At 35.9% G+C, this 17,167-nt stretch overlaps 1 protein-coding gene across 4 annotated transcripts in view; it reads left to right on the plus strand.

The window, feature by feature from the left end:
* Nucleotides 1–419: 419 nt before the first annotated feature.
* The window catches only part of si:dkeyp-115e12.6, a 59,039-nt gene continuing 42,291 nt past the window's right edge, over nucleotides 420–17,167 (plus strand). For 2 of the 4 annotated variants that reach the window (XM_073922525.1, XM_073922527.1), the window contains exons 1-5: nucleotides 420–614; nucleotides 8,603–8,831; nucleotides 10,713–10,909; nucleotides 16,688–16,791; nucleotides 17,081–17,124. In XM_073922525.1, coding sequence (XP_073778626.1) covers nucleotides 8,670–8,831; nucleotides 10,713–10,909; nucleotides 16,688–16,791; nucleotides 17,081–17,124 — 507 coding nt within the window. In that variant the 5' untranslated portion in view covers nucleotides 420–614; nucleotides 8,603–8,669. Of the gene's footprint in view, nucleotides 615–2,458; nucleotides 2,831–8,602; nucleotides 8,832–10,712; nucleotides 10,910–16,687; nucleotides 16,792–17,080; nucleotides 17,125–17,167 lie in introns of those variants that run through there. The other 2 variants (XM_001344567.10, XM_021472747.3) reach the window with 1 other exon arrangement.

The following is a 17,167-nucleotide window of genomic DNA, read 5'->3' on the forward strand; positions in this document are numbered from 1 at the left end:
TATTAATTCTTTACATATTTGTTTATTTATTGGTTCGTGTATTTGTTTCCTTGTTCATTTGTTCAAATTGTCTTACGACATAAATAAACAAAGTACACGTAGAGAAAATTTGTAATTAATAAATAAATGCAATTATACTCTGCCTCCAATGCTGGTTAATTTTAAATAAACATAAAGAAATGTTATGTTTAAATGTAATGAAATATAATGAAAACTTCGTAAGCAACATGCAATTATAATATACCTTGTTCAATATCTGATGTATATATATTTCAGTGCTGTGTCACTTTATTTAAAGATATTAAAATAAAATGTAAACAAAAGACTGTGGGCGCCACTGCGCTTTAGCTCACCGCTCAAATCCCCGCCTACTCCGTCACGTCACGGACCCTCGCGCCCAGCGTCAAATCAACTTCGCCAGTTGTGAGGGGCAGGAGGTTCAGCGACCGCGTGTGCTTCAGTTTGACTGGGGAAAAATAACGACAATCTGGAACCTTTCAACGACTAAGCTTTTCATCTTCAATTCAAATACTTATCGCTTTTATTTCAGTAAAACACTCGCAGACGCGGATTAACACATCAGAATCACCGCGCTTCAGAGAGATCAACAACCGGTAAGTGATGCCACGTTGTTTGATTGTTGATGTTTTATTCAAACTGTGCGAATATTGTTTTTAATTCGCTTTTCCTAGTAGAGAACCAATTGAAAATGCACCCTCAGCACACTCCTGGGGCCTGTTTCAGAAAGGAGGTTAACTGAAAACTCAGAGTATTTTAACCCTGAAATGAGAGAAACTCTGGGTTTTCCGTTTCAAAATGGCAGGTTTGTTAAACTCGAGAAAGCAGGGTAAGTCAAGCCTGTTTCTGAAAGAAAAGTAACTTTAAATCAGAGTCAGTTACTGTGGTAACTTACTCTGTGAATCTAACCTGGTCAGAAGCAGGTTTTATTCTCTAAACTCTGAGTTTCTGTCTGTCTCCTCCCCTTTTTTAAAGATGAAGCGGTATTTCTTGTCTTAGCCTTATGTTTCCAACCACCTATTTTAATGCTCATTTTGGATACGTGCATAAAAACGATTGATAGAAACGTCATGATGCACATAACTTTTAAAAATATGCATAAAAAACGCGCATAACTGAGTAGGATAAACTTTTATTCGATAGAAAATCTGCGCATAAACTACGATGGAAACACTTTTACTGAACAAATTACAGTATGTACATTAAAAAAAAGATCATGATCATATGATAATGAAAAAGTGTGTAAATGGACAAACCAGCAGACGGGCACACTTTAACATGTCTTAAATATTGTTTTAGTCATTCTAAAATGCCTTAACTGTTTCAGTATTAGTGTATATTATTAATTACCTCCGAACGTCTGATGCATGTCAAGAGTCTCCGCATCTCATGGCTTCAGACGCCCCCACGTGTTCATTGTGCTTCAGCATTGTCTTCTGACATCGAGGCGCAAGTACATTAATTAGGCTAAATAAAGAATTAATTGACGCAGCTTCTTCTACCACAGAAAATTCTGTTTTTACTGTTGATATTTGGTGCCAGTTTAATCAGGAAGTGACAATTTTTTTCTCTATGACTCGTTGGATGGAATTTTTTTTCGCAAATTGTATGCAATATTCAAGTTTTGCACATAAATTTATGTAATATATTTGGATGGAAACATAGCTATTGCCTACATTTTAGTCACACACAGAAGAACTGTACTAGAATGGCTTATCCTTTTTTAATAAATAATTAAATTGAATTCACCTTCGACATGCACTGTAACTAGATTAATGGGATTATTATTCTTTCTAAAAATTATTTTTAGTACTGCTTACCTTCTAAATGTTATATTAACCTCTATCACTTGATCAATAAAAAGGCAGACACGCAAGTGCACTGTTAAATCATTTAAAACTAATAAATGTATAAAAAAAAGTTTAGAAAAAAAATATAAACGTCACAAATTACATTACTTATTTTATTATACTTAAATATTTAAATACTTAAAAAGTGAAATTAGGCATTAACTTGAGCAGCTGTTTTCCCACGCTAACTGTCTCTTCTTCACTGATGGTTGCTTCTTTTCAAATATATACGCTCATATTTGCTATAACTTTGCATGAGAACATCAAGTTCAGCTGGAGAAAGAAATGCTGATCTCTTTTATAAGATATTGCCATAGTCACTCGTAATGTCTGCGCTCCATTGATAATGCCTTTTTATAGTCACGGTGTGCGCGCTTAACTCTGAGTTGGTCTACTCAAAGTTGATTGACCCAACTCAGATCAGCTGTTCTGAAACCGAAAACTCAGAGTTTTTAATCTCTCGGTAAATCAACTCAGAGTTCAAGTTTAAACTCTGAGTTGTTTGAACCTCCTTACTGAAACAGGCCCCTGACTTTTAGTTTACTGTAAACACTCCAGCCGAATTTCCCAATCCTACTAAGGAGAAGGTTCATCTCATGAATATTAATTAGGAACAGCTTCCGTTCATTCTGCCTAATAAATATTCATGAGCCAATACCGTACCATAGTAGGATTTCTAAATTCGCTAAGGTTTATTTTCGTGAATGTAGCTTAGAGTGGAGACTAAACTTGAGGCAAGAACGTGTATAATCATCTCAGTAGGAAACATGGTTGTTATTACCTCAGGCTGGCGTCAGCTGTGTTTGAAAGCACATCTTTGGTGCTTTGTCATGGAAATGAAGGTGCTTGGAGATCTGATCAGGGTGTTCACAGTTTCACAGCTCGTGGGCCGGATTTTCCTCATTCCTCTCTCAGCAGTGTAGTCCTCTTCTGTTATTGCCTGACAAGAGAAACAAAACACGGTAGGTTGGGTGATAGTGTAAATGTACTTTTCCAATGTGTTTGTAAGGTCTTGTTTTTATATCCCTTGGGGACTTAAACCTGAATCCACACAGAGTCATGGGGACTTGTATCACTGTGTGGTCACCATAGTAAGCAAGCTAATAAATCATCCAGAATGAAGTATTTTGTCGTGATGTGTGTGTGAGGTGTTGTTTTTATATCTTTTGTGGACGCAACCCTATATCCAAACAGACTCATGGGGACTTGTCACTGTAGAGCCACTATGGTAAACAAGCTAATAAATCATTCAAAATAAAGTATTTGAAAATGTAAAACTGCAGAATGTTTACTGTGTGTGTGTGTGTGTGTGAGAGAGAGAGGTCTTGTTTTTAAATATATTGTGGACTCAACCCTGTATCCACACAGATTCATGGGTAATTGTCACTATAGAGTCACCATCGTAAAAAAAGCTAATAAATTATCCAGAATGAAGTATTTTGAAAAGGTAAAACTGCTGAATGTTCAAGGGTAGTGTTTGGGTATTATGCTGTATGTACAGTTGTGGATTTAACCAATAAGCTAGGTAAACAGCTGCTTATGGCCCGCTGAAATCTGGGGGGCCCCAATAAATAGCTAGAAGTGTAAAATACACCTATAAATTATATATAACATTGTTATCTGTCATTTTGTAACTAAGGATGCGACGATTAACCAGTTTCACTATTAACCGTGATTTAATTTGTCACAGTTAATTAATCGTAAAGGCTTCTCAACACCGCGTTTCTGCACGGAACAAATCAGCAGCAACTAAACAAAGTTATGCCAACTGTGCACTAGTTTGTACACCAAGACTAATAACCACGCACACTGGACTAACTATGACTAAGACTATTACCTAAGGCAACCTCATGCAAGTTTGTTGTTTCCATTGGAAGGACACACACGCGATGCAACACGCTCATGATTTTCAGGCGCACCTAGTTGAGATGACAAGGGGCTTTTTTGAACGCGGGAATTGCAAGGGGCTAAAGTTTGAGGAAGACGCAATGGAAAGTACACAGATTTGCAAACCCACCTAAAGTTATAAATAATGGCATTAATGAGAGCGATCATGTGGTGAATGCCAGCCGAGATCAACTGTGTTTTCGGAGAGAGTGCTGAAAGACTCAAGCCTGTTTCACACTGCTAGTGTGAGCAGAGTGTATTTTTTTTGGAGTCCATGTTAACAGATTAGAGGTTTCATACTGCACGCAGAAGTAGTGCGTCAGCACAAGGCTCGAGCGTCATTGAAGCAGTCATGGCGGGATTAGTTTCGCCACTGGGTCTATTTTTGCATTGGTAATGACCAAAAACACATTGAATGAGCAATTTTACCCAATAAATGCATCAATAACATCCACTGATTTTTATATATTCATTTAAATGAACTCAAACAATTAGAACGGCAACAAATATTTAGCTGGGCCTGAACTACAAAATTAAATTTAAAACAGTGTTTAACTAGTGGGGTTTTGAGATCAATTAATGCAAATAATCGAGATAACTGTGATTATTTCTTAGACTATAATCGTATAACCAAAATGTAAACATTGCATCCCTATTTGTAACATGAGAGTCAAACACATTTTTACCTACTTGGTCAAATCAGTTTCCGAACAATGCAAAAGAAGCTACAAGTAGGCGTGGCCAACCATTGTCATTTTGTTTGCGCATCATTGCATGGACCGGTGGATACCAAACAAGGGCAAAGAGGCGGAGCTACAGACGCCTGCTAACAATTGTTAAGACAGGCTTTTCTTTGGGAGAAACGCTTAATAGTTTGTTACCTGCGACTCGTTTGTGTTCTGACCACATGGGCTTGGTTGTATACTATATCAATAAAATGTTTAGACTTGTATTAACACTGTTGTAATACATTGAGCCACTAAGCATTGTTCTTATGACGTTTTTTTACAGGAGGAAAATGCTAATTACTTCCAAATAATTAAAATATAGTCTGTGTTAGTAAATGCAAGACTATTAATGAAATCCAGGCGTAACACTGTAAGACAATGTTTCAGATGACTGTTCAATAGCGTACAGCTAATCAATCTTTCTGTTGTGCATTACAGGTCTATAAATAATAAACTATCTTAAAACAAATACATTTATAAAGATGGTATACAAGCATATAATTTCACTCACCTGGGAAATGGAGGCAACTTGAATAGTTTGTGAGCACAATTAAGTGCGCACAGCATGCCATATCATCAGATTATTGTAAGAAATAATTCCAAAAAGCAACTGACTGAGTAAAACCACATAAAACAAATCAAAAATACAATGGATATGGAGAGTTCAGCGGCTAATCGGCTCAGGTGAAGTGACTCTGACCACAAGACCTAGCTGTCACTCAAGTGGCCACGCCCTTAATTATGCAGACGTAACCTCTTAAGGCCCAAGCTGTTTTTTACATGCACTTTTTAAATTTTCTTTGCTATTTAGGCTTATTGAAACCTAATTAGAATAAAACCTAAGTGTCATCTTTTGAAATGATGTACTTTTAGAGAAAAGTGATGTCTATATATGTGGACTCGTCCGAATTTACATAATAAAGTATTTTTGTGTAATAGAATGAAAAACTCTTTATTTCCGTCCTGAACACAGCCATTTTTTACCTGACTGTTTTTAATGCATTAATAACACATACACACACATTTTTTAACATGTTTTGACTATCAGTAAAAAGACTTTTTGGACAGTTAAAATGGTGTTTGGGACATTTCATATGCCTCAAAACAATTGCAGAATGACACTGTATGTCTGTAACAAAATAAATAAACATAAGACATAAGAGCTTAAATGTGCTGCCCACATATGTGGACACTAAGTCTTTGGAGGTTAATATAAACGAAACGAATGAGTTATAATAAAAAATCACCCCCTTACAGTTGTCATGAAGGGTAATATTAGCTTTTATGAACCAAAATCATTCTTTGTACCAGGCTGTAAACACCTTTTTTCCTGCTGTAAACTTGCCTATTTTAAAAGTGGGCTCTAAATTTGCTCTATTATGGAGCCAGGACTAGCGGAATTTCAATGAATTCAGTTACTTCTGTATTTATTTTCAGAGGGAGAGCGGGATGTTGCCACTTGGGTTCCATCCACACAATTCATTCATGTTGTACCAACACAAATCGATTAAGTTAACTTAACAAATTAAGTGGATTGAACCGAAAACAGTTAGGTTGTCCCACAAAGTATCTCAAGAATTATTGTTTCGGCTTATTTTAAATAAGTAGTTTGAGCAAACAGCAAAAATCTTTCTTTTTTTGAGTGTATGGGAAGTCCCCACAAGAATAGCAAATGTGCTGGACTGTTCATTTTAGTTTCAATTTCTCAGTCCATTTCTGTTTTCTTGAAAAAGTGGTTTACCCAAAAAACATTATTAAACACAATATTTCCCTAAATTCTCTAAAGAGCAAGTACATTTTCAGTTTTTCTGTAATATTTTTTTCTTCCGGAAAAAAGTCTTGTATTTGTAGTTTGATTGAAATACAAGAAGTTTACAATTTTGTTCAACTGTTTTTTATTGATGCATATCAGTCAGAGTTACAGTATCAAATAAGGAATCAATAAGACAATGATATGAATAATCAATTGTTCCAATCTTTGATCAGAAAACAAATTAGTCATCTGACAGTGGAACGTCTTGAGTGATTGACAGCTAATATGAACAAATAAATAGCGGCAGGGAAGACAGAAAAAAAAACAAAACGGGTTGCACTACACCCTTTACATGCAGTCGCACAAATGCTCCCAAATATATTTTGAGGTCGCAATTTCAAGTCCTGCAGACATACATTTGTGCATACTGGAAGAGAAATAGTTGTGCTAAACTGAGCCAGGTTTCTCTCAGGTTTTATTTTATTTTATTTTTTCCTTCACTTTTGTCAATTGGTGAAGTTTTCTTCCTCGCACTGTCGCCACTGGCTTGTTTGGTTTGGGACTTTTGGAGCTGGATCGATGGATTTGTTCTTCAGTGTTTAAACTTTCAGCAGGGAAAATTAAACCACACTGAACTAAACTGAACTCTGAACTTCAACTCTGAAAACTGGACTGACACAGTTTCAGTTCACTAGAATGGAATTAAAATATTAGTATATCAGTATATTAGTATATTGAATATATATATATATATATATATATATATATTTTTTTTTTTTTTAATAAATAAATAAATAAATATATATATATATATATATATATATATATATATATATATATATATATATATATATATATATATATATATATATTGATATAGCTTGTGCTTATTAATCCTAAATAATAAGTCATTCAGAAATGTTCCTTGCCCTGTCTCGGCGTTGTGTTGTTCACAAAAGAAGTAAATGTCCCAACGGTAAATGAATTGTTCTTTTCAGACAAATAATGTATTTGAATTTGTTAATCCAATTTACAAATGAGCGGACTGAATGACTTATTGATGCACCGGATGACATATTTTGTTTTTGAGTTGAACTGTCAGTCTCCATTCTTTGAAATTGCTTGACAAAAACAACCAGTGCACAGTATTTCTTTGTCTGTGTTAAGAAGAAAATATGATGTTATACTGGTTTAGACTAACACCTACTTCTATAACGACTAAATCTTCTGTTTTCAGTTTAGCTTGGTGTTTTGGCAGCAGAAGTCCCTGAAGAGTGTTTCCATGAACACTCTGACAAACACCCACACACAATTGCTTTGATATTCTTTATATGAAGATGCAGTCACACTGATTAATTTTAGCTTTTTGTCACGTTATAAATATGAGGTTGTGAACTGATATTTCTAGTCTGAAACAAGTACAGACATCTGGGAGAATCTCCCCTGAGGCAGAGCACAGATCCTTATGAAAAACAGCTGAAGCCAGATGTTTCCATACAGTTTAGTTTAATTTAGTTTATATTTTGTCCGCAGTGGAGAAACTTGTCTTGGATCTTAGACCTGCATTTGCATACACTAAACAAAAAATACAACAACAAATCAACACAAAAATGACATTCAAAGAAGAAAATTGCATACTTAAAAGTCGAATGAGTCTAAAATAAATGATGTGGGGCATCAGATGTTATTTTAGTAGCTTCAATAAGAACTGATTATTGCTAAAGATTGTAAAAATTGATATGACTCCCATGGCTGTCTTTACCAAACGTTCAAGCTTGGCTTTAGAATAAACTGTAATGCTTCCAAAAGCATACTGGTAAAACAAAGTCTATTATAATTTCAGTTACAACTGCATAAAATAAGATTAAATAAAATTTGCTGAACTGACAAAACTCTCAATCTCCATTTAAAAAATGCAACCACTGCTCCACACGAGAACAAATACTGCCTGCATGTCATTTGACTTGGTGGCTCAGTGGTTTTCACTGTCGTCTTATAGCAAGAAGGTTGCTGGTTCCAGTCCCGGCTGAACCAGTTGGCGTTTCTGTGTGGAGTTTGCATGTTCTCCTGGTGTTGGCATGGGTTTCCTCCGGGTGCTCCCGTTTCCCCCACAGTCCAAACACATGTGGTATAGGTGAATTGGATGAACTAAAATTGCCCTTAGTGTTTGAGTGTGTGTGAATCCATGAGTGTGTGGGTGGTTCCCAGTACTGGGTTGTGGCTGGAAGGGCATTCACTGTGTAAAGCATATGCTGGAATAGGTGGCGGGTTATTCTGCAATGGTGACCACGGATAAATAAGAGCAGAAGGAAAATGAATGAACGAAAATGTTAATATGAACTTTTTTTTTTTTTTTTTCTGTCCAGTGCTAGAAGATGATGAGCAGCTGAAGGATCTGTGAACTCTCTGACGGGTCTGTAATCTTCTGCCGCGATGAGCTGGGCTGGAGATGACTGGACTGTGGGTCTGACGGGTCACGTCCTGCAGAAGGTTAAACAGCTCCTGGCTCAGAACGAGAAGCTGAACAAAGAGAAACAGCAGAGGCAGCTGCAGCTGGATAACTCTGAGGTCGCTCTGCACAAACAGAAGCAGAAGGTCAGTTTAGGATAAAGATGATGATGATGATAATGAATTGTGCACCCACATATCCGCACTTTTTTTTCAGTTTTGTTTTTTCATTCTGTTTATATAATGATTTAGATAAATTTGTGGAAATGTATATTTCTTCAGTTTTATATATTCATTTTGGTAATGTTTTTAGATAATCTGCAAATGTTCAGGTGATTTATGTGCAATACGTTTTGTAATATTTCTTGTCTTCTAGTTGATGATTCATATGAGAATTACTGTAGCTTTGTTTACTGAACAGGTGGTTCTAATTAGATTTGCGTTGTATACCTTAAAAGGTTTTTAAATTTATTATAAGTTAAGTTTTTAGTTGCTGTAGTCTGAAAATCAGACAAGCAGAAATAGTCTGCAGATTCTGTCTGCCCCTGGATATGACCCTGTAATAAATATACAGATATGGAAGCAAAATGCAAAAAGGGGGAATTAAAACAATATCAGAATGTTTTTTTTTCTGAGCTAAAATAATTTAATAATTTAAGCAAAAATGTATTTAATTATTTTAATGTAATTTATGCTAAAAGGACACATATGTCAAGACAATGATTAATGGAAACCCCCCACTAAAAAGGCATTCAGTTTATTTATATGTAATTTGAGACTAATTTATGTGTCAAAAGAAATATTTTCAGACATATTTATAACAACAATAAATGTATGATATTTTAAAAGGCATTAGTATTGCAATTAAAGAAGTTTAAAATAATAAATATTAAATATATGCAATATTTGTAACAATAAATATTCATTTTTTTATTGTTACAAACAAGGTCTGAAAAAGAGGTTAGAATCTGTTATGCTAAATGACTGACTAGGAACATTATTTTCCTGAATTGTTTTTTTTTTTTTTTTTGACTTTAGTTTCGGTTGTTTAGAGCATTGAAGTTACTTAGGTTTTGTTCACACTGCAAGGTTTTAGTGCTCAAATCTGATTTTTTCTCAGATCTGCACTCGGCAGCGTTTATTTGAGAGCGCACAAGAAGATCTGCACGCTCTTGAAGCGGCTTACATTTAAGGGGGCGTGCAGGAAGTTTTGTGGATGAGCAGAGGAAATCGGCATAAATACATGCATAAATGCGATCTCGACTTCTAATACTGCGCTCACGACTGCATTTGTCATTGAAATAACGCCACAGGTAGATGGCAGATCTGTGTAAAAAAAAGGCCTGCCGCCACAGCTGGAAAATCCTAGAGGAAACACTGGACCCGCATGCGCAAATGTACATTACGAAGAGCACAAAATGTCTAATTATGCACACAATGTATATACTGCACGAGTAAGCACGTTGTCAATTCATGCTTGCATGATTATTACCCTTTTCAGACAACCGTAGTTTATTTCATGAACTGTAAAGGGTTGTTCTGCTACTACTAATGTGTATTTCTGCATTTGAGACCTACATCAAGTCTCTTGTGATTGAAAACACTGATCATTTGTGATTTATGACAACTGGGGTGCGTGGCGCTCTGACCACCGGTGTAGTAAACTTAAAATAAAGGGTTAATGAGCAGCCGCAGACTGAACTGTGAAGGCAGAGTTGGTTTATCTCTGTTTGCAGAGTTATTTAGTTTTACTTCGTTATAAACAACAGACATGTGCAGAAGAGGGGTTTGATTAAAAAGACACATAGAGAAGTCGTGTAGTAGACCGTTTTATCAGCAAAGGTTTGATCAGCCTTAGAAGTGTGCAAAACAAATATGACCAATTAGACTTTCAATGGTTAACAAAGGCACTTAAGCAATGCAGAAATAACTGCTTGGAAGGACACCAAATGGAAAGTTGGCTGCGAGTTTGAGCACAGCTGTAGCACAAACAGTGCGGGATGTTATGTACGTCTTCCTGTCTGTCAGCATGAGGAGGTGCGTGTGGAGCTGGCCGCAGTTCAGAGGGAGCTGGGAGGAGTACGAGAGGCGGCACAGGCCGAAGTGCGGACCAGAGAACGTCTGTCTCATGACCTGCAGGTCAAAACGGGTCAAGTGCACTCGCTGGAGGGACAGCTGGAGTCTGCCAAAAAGCTGACACAAAGCCTCACGCAGGAGATCAAACGGTGAGACGCGCTCCTGCAAACATTCCTGTCTGTTTACATACCAAACTAAACCAGATCATCAACATTAATTAGCAAATCATGTCATTTCAGTTCTCACTCTGTTCTGCCTGTACTTTTTATTATTGCATAATTACTATATTTTATTTTTTACTCTGTACTGACAGGATTTTATCAATGTATACTACTGTATAGGTTATTTACAACTCAATGTCATTGTCAACTCAACTCCATGTCATTAAAGGTGCAGTTGGTGTTTGTCTTCAGAAACATTTTTTGTTGTGCTGGTTGAAAGTCTCTTCACAATCCAATAGTAATGATTAAAGTAAATGATCTAAATGTGTTTATATGGGTTTTTATATTCTGAGCCACTGAAATCTTCCGGTAAAAGATTGATTTGACTATTATCAGTTTCATTATGGTCCTTTTACAGCATTAATAATGTATATTTTTATTTAGTTTAACAACTCAACATGAGTAAATAGCGCTGTTCTGCCTAGCCTGCTTTTCTGAGGTCAAGTTGGTTGTATATTCACATTGGTTCATTTCTGAACAATGACGCGCTCCCCACATTGTTTATCATGCTACTCTGAATAATCCGCCTGAAATAACATGCAAGTATGGCTTTGTAATAAATGTAATTCCTGCACCCTGCTGGCCAACCACTAAGCAGTGTCGCTTTAGGACGTGAGAGAATGAAACCAGCAATCCACATGCATAATATATTTAACATTATGACAAGTTTTTCTTGAAACGAGCTACATATGATACAGTTTTTCATTCAAAATTGTACTATTATAAAGTACTGTAAAGTTTTCTAACAGGCAATTGATGTGATCTAGTGGGTTGTGGACGGTCATCTTTAAAGGGTCTTGAAACCCCCCACTTTCGGTTCAGGTCTACCTCAGAATTTTTTCAAAAGATGCATCATAATGGGCGTGGAGCTCCGCGAACAAAGGGCAGGAGTGGGCGTGGCCAGCAGAACAGGAGAGAAGGAGGGGAGCGAACAACAAAATGAGACACAAATCGTGAGGACACGCATGATTTTATAGTTTACAAAGTTAAAATGCAAATAAATAAATAGTAATTTAATTCCCCGTTACATTTGTTATTTGTAATTTCTTACTCAAAACCACAATTTATACAATTGTAAAGATAATCGTGTTCATATAAACACTATAAATCAGGACTTTTCCCTCAATCCCTGGGTCTGAATGCAAACTCAGTGCAGCAGGTCTCTTGCCCTGTCTATTTTAACCATTAGCCCTGCTGGTAATCTAGAGGATTTAGGCAAACACAGCAGCACGGCGATGTGTGTAAATGTGAACGAACTCCTGATAAAAGACAACGTCCGCCATTCTCCAATTCTCGTACTGCTCTCCAGACAAAAATGCTTACAGCACACAAACAGCTTTGCTGTATCGGCCCTGACAGCATCGCGGGGAAAAGCATGCAACAAACTCTGTGGATCATCAAAAAAAACACATAGGAGCCTTCATGAACGGCTAAATACTGTGTGCCGTGGGTCCGTGGACACGGTTTCACCCAGTCATCAAGGTAGGATCTGACTGCTTGGCACTGACAGGTCTGACTGTCCTTGAGAAAGCAGGTGCAGTCATGAATAATTAAGAAGCCGGCTCTTCTCATAGGATAAGAAAACTCCGCTATGAATAATAATGAGAAACCGATGCGTCATTTTTGCACTTGGAGTTTTGCGCTACATCACTGATTTTGATCCTGCCCCAAAAAAATCGTTTTAAACCCAGAAGCTGAAATTAGCTGACAAAAGCTCAAAATTATCCAGTTTTCCCCACAATTAAAGCTAACAGGTGCTAACATTCTCTTAACTGATGCTCAACACACACAAATCTGTTCAAATCTCAAAAAAAAACACTCAAGGGTTTTGTGAATTTTTAAGGCTCCTACACAACAGGGACGCTTTTTGTTTGCGTTTATCATCAGCGTTTTACGAGACGTTTTTCAGTATTCAAACCAAAGCGCTTTTCCCAGGCGTCAAGCTGAAGAGTATGCAAAATCACTCTTTTGACATTAGGTGGCGCTACACAACTTTAAGCTTTTGACACCCGCTTATAACACAGAAGAATAGGAGGAGAGGAAGTTCACACGTTTGTTGTTAAAGTTACTGGTGACTCGAACAAGCAAGGATAGTTGAAGCAGCAGCTTCAGCTCTAGCGTTGAAGAAATGATTGTTCACCAGTGCAATTAGCAGCTCCACGTTCATATCGCCTCTGGGCATCCTCTTCAATTTGTGCTCGCACTGACAGTTTAGCGCTTGAGTGCCTCCAAGTGCTGTTTACTGTAACTTCAGCAGCTCTGTGCACGTGAGCAAAAGTGCCAATCTGAGTGTGTCAAAACAAAAAAAACGAGCATGAGGCGTTTTTTTTAAAATGACACTTTTGCGCTTGCCGTTTTGCGTGTTGGTGTGCACAATCACATTGACACCCGTGATTTAGTCGCGAGGCATTAAACATCATCAGAAAACGCGAGCAAAAAACGTCTCTGTGTGCACAGGCCTTTAATGTGGGTGTTTGTGATTTCAGGAGGCATGCCTTTGAACAGCAGGGGAGTTACTGTTTCAGAGATATTATGCTAACCTGTTAGCAGTTTGGCAGAGCACCTACTGCACCTTTTAAAAAAACATTAAAGTAATTAAAGTAAATTAAAGTAACATAAAGTAATTAAAGTAAGTGCTAATTAAAGTAGTATACAATCAAACACTCATTTTTTACTTCACTATTGTGCTTAAGTAACTTAGGTATGTATACATTATCTCAGTAATATTATTTCAGAAAATTGATGATAACCACACACTCTGAATTATTTATTAAGCATTAGCAAATAGCAATGAATTCGTTATTTGTTAAGCATTAACTTTGTTAATAAAAGTTATTAAGCAGTTTGTAACTGCAGCTACAAATGCTGTATTCTTGACTAAGCACATGTATAATGTGCCTTATTGTACTTTCATACTTTAATTATTATTTTTCATTACTATATTAAGTATTGAATTATTTACAAACCAGTTACTTAAGCATAGTTGGAGGTTTTTTAAGACTATTCAGAATGAGTTAGTAAATGATTAATTAACTATTCAAATTAACATGTAAATATCTTATTATTCTGGCATATACTACTAGTTAATTTGTATGTTAATAAATGCTTTATTAACTCAACTCAACCAGTTTTGTGATCTAATCTAAAGTGAGGACTATTAATCATTTATAAATGTCTTATAAATGACAATTAAAGGCTCATTTATAGTCTAAATAGGAAAATAATATTAAGGATTCATTTGTTGATTTTTATTCATTTGAAGATACATAAATTAAACTATCAAATAAAAAATTAATTTTGCAACCTTATCTTACAGTTTAAACATTGCATCCAATTGTTCATTTGATACTGAGCCTTTAACTGTCCTTTATAAGGGATTTAAAAAGCATTAATAGTCCTCGCTTTAGATTATTTCACAAAACTGCATGAAGTTGAGTTAATAAAGCATTTACTACATACAAATGAACTATAACTATATGCCTGAATAATAAGATCTATAAACGTTGATTTCAATAGTTTATTAACCATTTACTAACTCAATCTGAATAATCTTAATTGATTTGTAAATAATGCAATACTTAATTTAGTCATGAAAAATCAACCAGTCACAAGGCATGAAAGAAATTTTTTTCTTACTTTTCATTATAAATGTGCTTATAAGTCAAGAATAGAGCATTTGTATTTGCAGTTATAAACTGCTTACTAACGTCTATAAATGGAAAGTTAACGCTTAACAAATAATGAATTCGCTGGTCACTAATGCTTAATAAATGATTTATTGTGTGTAGTTATTATAATGTGTTATCAAAACTTTTTCTTTTGCTTATTACGATTAAAAAATAAAATGTTCTTAAATTCATCAATGAAGCTGAGTAGAGTGATTTTGAAGTGAAGAAATAATCACCCGCTCGGAGACACTATAGTCGTGTTTTAGTCGGGAGTGAGTTAAATTCTGTCAGTTAACTGGTTTACAAATTGGGCTGATCAATTTATTTATAGTTGGACTAAACTGATACATCTCATTCAAATGATCTCAGACTCAGATCACTGATTCAAATGATCCGTTCAGAGTAAGTCTCCAGTTGACAACTCGCTGAATCAAATGATCCTTTTAGAGCGAGTCTCCAGTTAACAACTTACTAATTAAAATTATTTGTTTAGAGCAAGTCTCCAGTTAACAACTCACTGATTCAAATGATTCATTGAGAATGAGAATGAGTCTCCAGTTGACATCTCACTGATTCAAAAGATCTTTTCAGAGCGAGTCTCCAGTTAACAACTTACTAATTAAAATTATTTGTTTAGGGCAAGTCCCCAGTTAACAACTCACTGATTGAAATGATTCATTGAGAATGAGTCTCCAATTAACAACTTGCTGATTTAAATGATCTCTTCAAAGCGAGTCTCCAGTTGACAACTCACTGATTCAAATGATCCGTTCAGAGCAAGTATCCAGTTAACAATTTACTGATTAAATGATCCCTTCAGAGCGAGTTTCAAGTTGACAACTCACTGATTTGATCTGTTCAAAGCAAGTTCCCAGTTGAAAACTCATTGATTCAAATGATCCGTTTACAGCGAGTCTCCAATTGACAACTCACTGATTCAAACGATCTGTTAAGAGCGAGTCTCCAGTCAATAGGTGCGTTCGACTTCATACAGCGCTGCGCAGATCAATCGAAATCTGTTTTAAAGTGGTGTATGCTGTTAAGAAATGTTGCCCAGATTGACGCTGCGCGGGCGCCACTGATTGTCACGTGGCATCAAAGTACTGCGACAGCGCTCTGAGATCAGTTGACTGATTCAGCCGGTGCAGTGTCTGAAGAGCGTCTGCTGGAACTGCGATGACGGTACTGATATTACACGATTGGCCGAGTTCACCGCAAGACAACAACCACGCGTTTCACGTTTATTATTGGACAAATTCCGTCTAAAAAATTTCAAATCAAACAATTAACTTTTCATAGCCCTTCTATATATATATCACGCTTATTAAAAGACTACAAATATTTTACTGCAGTATCATCTTTTGTTAAATAATTTGGTTATTAAGGCTAGATTGTTTGTACAGGTTTATTTTTGACCTTTTTTATAGACTATTTACTGCATTCAGCTCCATGAACGATTTAAATAATATATTTTAGCAAATAACCTAAATATTAACTCATAAGTCTTACAGACTTTAATAAAATAAAATAAATAATAATAAATAAATAAATAAAATAATTATCATCATTAATCCTGCCATCCTAAATGTTTCTTAGCAAATTAAGTTAAATAACTTTTATTAAATAATTATGAAATTTATATGATTATAAAATATAGTTTTTTTTTCCAGCTGTTTATGCTATAAACATATGAATAACATATGAATGTTATTTCAAAAGTGACATTGATGTACCTTGCTGTTTCTGGGAAACTTTTACTTAAAGTGGAGTGACCTTTTGTTCAATCTTTTTGGATTAAAGTGCTTTTTTGAAAATGCTTTCATTATCCAATATAATCGTAATCATTGTTTAAGACTTAATCAAAACACCTTGTTTTGGTAAATGTTATTTATAAAAAATACTAAAATAACATTGCTGTGACACTGATGATGAGGTTTCAAAATGACCCAATACACCACTCTAGGCCTGAGTATTGACATTAGCCTGTAAGCCCCATTGCTGTATTGACCTAACACCATCTCTCTTACTGTGCATGCAGGCTTGAGGCAGAGCTGGAAAAGCTGCAGAAGGGGAACGGCTCTGGGGAATCCACGTTGTTTTCCACACCTTGTTGGAACACGAGCTCTCCCTGGGACAACAACGGTACCATCCGTCACGCTTAGCCCATTTGTTTTTCTCACTTTCTGGCTGTTTGCGATTCTTCAAAGATTTCATATTGTATCCCTTCATAAAGTAGGGTAAAGAGTGTTTTTTTTTCCTCACTGAAGGTCCCTAAAGACTGATTGCATGGTACAGAGTGCGATTGCTTTGTCTATCTCTGATTTCAACTTTGTATCCAGGCTCTTTTTTCCTGGCTTGTATCATGTGTGGGATGCATTCAGAACAATCTATTCATCACTGTTATTCTTTTACAACCTGTTTTTCACTGCAGGTGGTTTCAGAGCGGAGAGCGAAAGCAAAGCACAGCATGCCAGAGTACGTCACGTATGCATAAACACTTTTAAGAGTAGCTTCTTAA

This window comes from Danio rerio, chromosome 14, assembly GCF_049306965.1.
Source record: "Danio rerio strain Tuebingen ecotype United States chromosome 14, GRCz12tu, whole genome shotgun sequence".
Classification (NCBI taxonomy): domain Eukaryota; kingdom Metazoa; phylum Chordata; class Actinopteri; order Cypriniformes; family Danionidae; genus Danio; species Danio rerio.